This window comes from Columba livia, chromosome 11 (genome assembly GCF_036013475.1).
Source record: "Columba livia isolate bColLiv1 breed racing homer chromosome 11, bColLiv1.pat.W.v2, whole genome shotgun sequence".
Lineage (NCBI taxonomy): Eukaryota > Metazoa > Chordata > Aves > Columbiformes > Columbidae > Columba > Columba livia.
Window position 1 is genome coordinate 11,859,828 of NC_088612.1, and position 6,000 is coordinate 11,865,827.

The 6,000-nt window shown below is 43.9% G+C and overlaps 1 protein-coding gene across 1 annotated transcript; it reads left to right on the forward strand.

Annotated features, from left to right (window-relative positions):
• Positions 1 to 2,597: 2,597 nt before the first annotated feature.
• C11H15orf61 (chromosome 11 C15orf61 homolog) lies at positions 2,598 to 5,457 on the forward strand. The gene is made up of 2 exons (XM_065076789.1): positions 2,598 to 3,012; positions 4,740 to 5,457. The coding sequence occupies exons 1-2, from the start codon at positions 2,679 to 2,681 to the stop codon at positions 4,865 to 4,867; spliced, it is 462 nt and encodes a 153-aa protein (XP_064932861.1). The 5' UTR covers positions 2,598 to 2,678; the 3' UTR covers positions 4,868 to 5,457.
• The last annotated feature ends 543 nt before the right edge of the window (positions 5,458 to 6,000 follow it).

Genomic DNA, 6,000 nt, shown 5'->3' on the forward strand with positions numbered 1-6,000 from the left:
TGTATTTCGAAGAAAAAAAAGTTTTTAATTACTATTAACACTTCTGAGCGTTGAGCTGATGGAAGGATTCAAACTGCTTTGCAGTCTCTCACATTCAAATCTCATGCTGCTGGTGCCAAAAAATTGTATTTTTTTTTTAGCAATGCAGCAGATATAAAATGAAATTATAATCTATAAAAAACCAAAATCAGAAATATAGTCATGATTCTCCTATTCACACCCACTAAAGGAATAACAGACTCATTAAACTGTAGCTTGAATTTTAGCTTGAATTCAGACCATGATCTAGACTGGGGAGAAAACAGAGCAAGTGGGAAAGCTAAAAGATGGCCCAGGCTTGGCTGCTCATTGGGAATTGCCCAAGAATTCTGCAGCTAATGACAGCAAAAGCCCACGCTGGTTCCCCAGCTGCAAGGTGTGGAGGAATGCTTGGGGGAGCAGATGAGAGACAGTGGGGTTTGGCAGCAACTGCAGAAGATGGAGACAATTAAAATAAAGGTTTCGTGCTCCTTAATGGGCCAGGGCTGCAAATGAAGATGTGCGTTCTGCTGGCAGCACTTCATGGATCTTGTTGCAAGAATTGATGGACTGTCTGTAACATGTGTGACACACATTTCAGGCCATTCTTCCAAGAGAATGTTACCTGGAGTTGATAACTGGAAACTGGGATAGTTGATACCGGAAATTTTTAGATAGTTAGGTTTAAAGCCCTGGGTGGAGGAGAATGGAAGGCATTCAGCCCACGTTTCCACATTTAGAATGACAGTCCTGAGCACAGAGCAAAAAAAGCAGCTCATCAGCACAACTACTTCCAGAAGTCTGAAATTAAGTATTCAGCCTGCCTGTTTCCTGAAGGATCTCCAAGGCCTCATTCCAAGGCACAGTCCAGAAGACTCTCTCACCTTCAGTCTAGGTTAAACTGACAAGTCCCTGGAATTTTAAGACTGCCCCAGTCCCCAACATTTCTCAGTGATTACCTAACATCACTTCCCATATAACAAACCACCAGTCACAGGTCTGGGTACTCCCTCTTAGGGCACACGGATCCTCTGTACTTTATTTTAGACTACAGATTGTTACAGCAATCAGGCACTAAAGATTAGGCACTGCAATCGTTCACAACCTTCATTAATGTAATTTAATATATCATCTTTATTGAAGAATGCTTAGACTGGTTTTAGCTTCATCACAAAGATGTGCATTTCAGGAGATGGTTTTGATGCACAAATGATCAGACTATATCAGAATCCAATGAACACAGAGCCCTGCATTGTACAACCAAATATTAACAGCAGACATTTGGAAGAATGCTTCGTAAAACTTCCAGCCTCATTTTAAAGTTGTTTGGTCATGATCCTTGCATACTTTTGAAGTATGCAATGTTTTACTATGCATTTGTAAATACCGACTTGCAGTACGTTGTGCAGGCAGATGTGCAGCTATGTGCTCTCAACCAGTGCGAGCTGATGCTGCCAGAGGCTGAAGGATTTTTCCCTTCTTCTTGGACTTTTAACAATACGAGCAACACAAAGTTAACTGCAAAATATCTTGAAATAAATACTTTTAAAAATCAAAGTAGTTGTTGTATGTCCACTTTATAGGCAATAGCTTTATAGGAGATAATTTTTGACCGTGAAACATCATTTCAGCCCTCCACCATAGTGAGCCACAGCATCACATCCCAACTGCTTTCCTGTCCTCGTTTTTGCCACTGATAAAGATATTTAAGCTAACTATATGCTCTATTCATTATAGGAAGGTGAATTTGAGTCAAATTTTTTATTGATGATGATTAATAATTACTGACTCTACGCATATGTAGTACATTACAGCAAATAAACAGGGTACATTGTTGGGTAGTAACTGATTAATTAGCATACTCATACTACATAGCTCAATGGTTTAAGATTGCTGAGTTTGAGATATTGCTTGCAATATTTAAAAGGAAAAAATATTCCCATTTCTCAGTCGACTTTTCTGTACAGTTCCGCCCCCCCCCCCACCCCCCCCGAATGTGTAATGGTTCAAAACCTTAGATTTTATTTAGAAAAAATCATATCGTGGAATATTGGCTATGCTTTTAAAAATTTTCTCTTCAGAGGGGTCTAACACTTTGACCATCAACTTTCACCAAGTGAAATCAACGCAGCTTAACACAAGTTTTCCTGAGGGCACGTTAACCTGATGTGAGGAGGGCCAGCAACACACCGGCTGCTCCCCTCAGCACAAAGCCCTTTCTAGAAACCTGATTGCCTGATTCTTTGGGGAATTCTCACTCGCTGTAATGAGCGATAACGTGCGACTGGGGGACGACTGGCCCGTCCTGGGTCTGTGCCGGGCGGGCTGACACACTCGCTTCTCCTCACACGATGTCCGCCTCACCTCAGCGCGGAGAAGTGCCCAGGAACGGGCTTTCCCGTATCTCTCCCCCTTCCCGGGCCATCCTCTCTCCTCAGGGGCCGCACACACAGGCTGCCCCGCTCTGTCTCACACCCACAGCTAAGGACCACTTCCCGCTGCTCCCACACACACAACTCGCTCCACACACCCGTCCCACGGCAGCCGCCGCCAGCCCTGCCTCTCCCCGCCCTCAGACACGAGGCGGGCGCAGGCGCGGAGGTGGCGCAGGCGCGGCGGCCGGTGCCGCCGGTGCGGGAGTCGGGGGGCGGCCCCGCAGGATGCGAGCGCTGAGGCGGCTGCACGAAGCGGCCGTGGGGCTGCTGCTGTGGCGGGGGGCAGCGGCAGCGCCTCGTCCCGCCGCCTCGGAGGTGCTGAGCCAGCACCTGCGGCAGCGCGGCCTCCCCCACTGGACCTCATACTGTGTCAAGTACAGCGCCGTCCGCAACGACCAGTTCGGCCTCTCCCACTTCAACTGGCGGGTGAACGGCGCCAACTACCACATCCTGCGCACCGGCTGCTTCCCCTTCATCAAGTACCACTGCTCCCGCGCCGCCCCGCAGGACCTGGAGTTGCAGAACGTCGCCTTCACCGCCCTCAAGGTCCTCAATGCCGGTGAGTCGTATCCCGGCGCCGGTGCGCGGCCTTCCTCAGCTCCCCTCGCCGGTGGGGAGGCGGGCGGAGAGACTCCCATCGGCCTGAGGCGGCTGCGCCCCTCGCAGGCGGGACGGCGGTGGGGGGAGTGAGGTGAAAGCGGCGCTCGTCGTTGAGAGCGACGTCCCTGGGGTCGGTACGAGGCCTCTGACTGGGGACCTACCGGTGTCTCCGACCGCGGGCAGCGCCTCAGCGCTCCCCGTCCCCTGCGGTGCCGCGTCCTTCGCCCCCGCCGGCTCGGAGCGGGCGGCGTGAGGAAAACACGATTCGCAAAATACACCGTCCTGTCAGCAGCTCTGAGGACGCTGAGCTGTTAATCGATCCTCGTCGGCGTTTGACCGAGTTCGTGTTTCTTGTCCAGTTGTGAGAGTGAAAAATTAAACCGCCTTAAAGCAGAGGTGCAAGCGCTTGTTGTTCAGGTGGCTGGCGGCGGTGGGTGTGAGGCATTTTCCATGTTCTGTTACCGGGAATGAAGTTCTGGCCTTTAAGCAAATACATGAGCGTTAGATGAACCAAAACAGTTAGTTTCTTAGAAAGTGTGTGGGCTATTTTTTTGCCTCTTGGATACAGGCAGTGGAGGACTCGGGCCACTCTTTATCCTAAAATGCTGCTGCTGTGTAAGTGCTTATAAATCAAAATGTTCCAACAGCACCTTATTAATGTAAAAAAAAAAAAAGGACATAGCCAAGTTTTTAAATACGTTATTATTCAAAACATAGTATACGGATACACTTATTTGAATGGTGACAGTCGCACAACTAATTTAATCAGTTTCTTGTATTCATAATTAATTCAAAAAATAAATCTCATCTGCTTTGCTGCTCTTCAGTGAGTTTTTACAAAACATGTCTTCTAGTCTTGTTATTTTGATCTTCCCAACCGACGTAGTGAGAAAATATAATCACAAAGATTGATTTCTTAATAATATTTTAAAATCTGATTTTATTTTCCCCTCCACAGTTGGACCTGTTATCTGCCCCATCTTTCTTGCAGCTACCCTGCCTGTTTTGTATTTAAATGATTAAGTTTTTGAGTAACTTTAAGCACATTAAATTTGGTGTGTCTGTACCTTGCTGAATTCAAGGCCTAAATCAAACTCAATTTTTTTCCCCTACATTAAGTAAAATACTGTTGTCTGTAATAGGTGGGTAACTCAGCAGTCCTAGAAATGATAGCAGTTTTTATACATACACCTTTCTACTCACTGCAGTTTTGTTGGTGTTGGTACTCTTGACTACTGATCTAATTTTCCCAAGAGCAGCTTCCTGCTGATCTAGGAAGTCACTGCCTGTTCTCCTGCCTGTCTCTGCTCTGAAACTAATGCTGAACTAGTAACTAAGTGGATGTCCAGGGAGTTGGTTTACTAGTGTTTATATATATATATATATCTAATCAGGCTGTATGCATGACCATGTTTCACTTTCATACTGCTATCCTCCTGTTTTCTTTTTCTATTAATTCCTGTGTATTACTGCTTTTCTTAATCTGCTTTCTAATTCTTGTGTGCTTGATAACAAGAAGGGTGGTCTGTACCAATAGCTGTTTGTAAACATTTCAGTAAAGGCAGCTTTTACAGGAGTGTTTTTCCTCTAATTTGATTTTGGAGTCATTATTCTTTACTATTAATAGGGGTTTTAGTTTTCCTGGATTGCTGTCTTTGTATGTAACATGTTTTTGTCTCTTCTTAGGCATCCCGACTTTACTATATGGAATTGGCTCCTGGTTCTTTGTCAGTGTCACAGAGACTGTTCATACAAGTCATGGCCCAGTTACTATTTATTTTCTAAATAAAGAAGATGAAGGCGCAATGTACTGAAATAATGCCCTCGAGTACCTGTCATTTGGTGGGTTTCTGTGTTACAGCTGCTACAAATATCTGCTCCCTTTGACTAAAAAGAACCAAAGGCGACTGTTTGGGTTGTTTGGTTTTGTTCTTTATGGTGCATTCTTTTACCTAACGTGCTGTCTTCAGGAAGCTTCATGGACTTTTTGGTCATAAGAGATTTACTTTTGCAGAGGTCAGTAAAGTTGAAAAAGTAGAAGCCTTGGGAGAAGAATTAATATTTCTAAGGGTTGTGACTAGTACTGCTGAACAAACTTGTGATAATTTAGAGATCTCATCTACCAGCTTAGAGAACTGAATTGTAACATGCGGGCAAGGAAACTGTGAATACCTTAGGTGTTTTCAGAACATCTCTGAAAACATTGAGCTGCTTATGTTTAGACTCTGACTAGATATTTCATATTGCATTAACTGTCATAATTGCAAGAATGTTTGATTAACTCTATGGCACTGACTATTCATAATTGCCCGGGAGACTCTTTGGAAAAATACCACCTCAAGAAGTTAAAAATGGCTGTATCCCATTTCTTCAAATGATATTTAAATAAACTATCTAAAATATGTTTGTATTTCTTGCGATTCTTGAACTCTCCAGATATCTACATTATTAGTAGTAGTATTTTCTTTTTGTTGCTTTACAGGTAAGTAACAAAACAGAAATAATCTAGAAGATTTAGTCTCCTGCACTAATTTACAAATTGCTGATTTTTTAACTAATACAGGAGCATAAGCAGAATACTACCCTAATTTTTTGATGCAAAAGAACTGATTTATCCAGCTGTAACTGAGCACAGCTGTAACGGGCACATATAATGATGGAATGACTTAAATTCAGTTGGAAACCTGGGCAAAGAAAAAGCTGTTAGGGTGTTATTTGGATAGTGGAAATATGGAATTATCAGATATTAAGTTCAAACAATAGAAACTCCTGTACAGGATATATTACTGGTGCTTAATTTTAGTGCCAGCAAATAATGTTGTTTATCCCAAATACCACGTCTGGTGACGTAAGTTCATTATTCCTATTTCTGTAAGTAGGAAGATAAATGTAAAATGGGTAGGTACTGGTTTTGGAGGGTAATCGCTATTCCTAAAGAAATTATTCT

Bases quoted from the DNA above. Each gene is read 5' to 3' on its own strand.
- C11H15orf61 (XM_065076789.1), top strand. From the start codon at position 2,679: ATGCGAGCGCTGAGGCGGCTGCACGAAGCGGCCGTGGGGCTGCTGCTG. The intron at 3,013-4,739 runs GTGAGTCGTATC...GTCTCTTCTTAG, and splicing joins CCTCAAGGTCCTCAATGCCG to GCATCCCGACTTTACTATAT.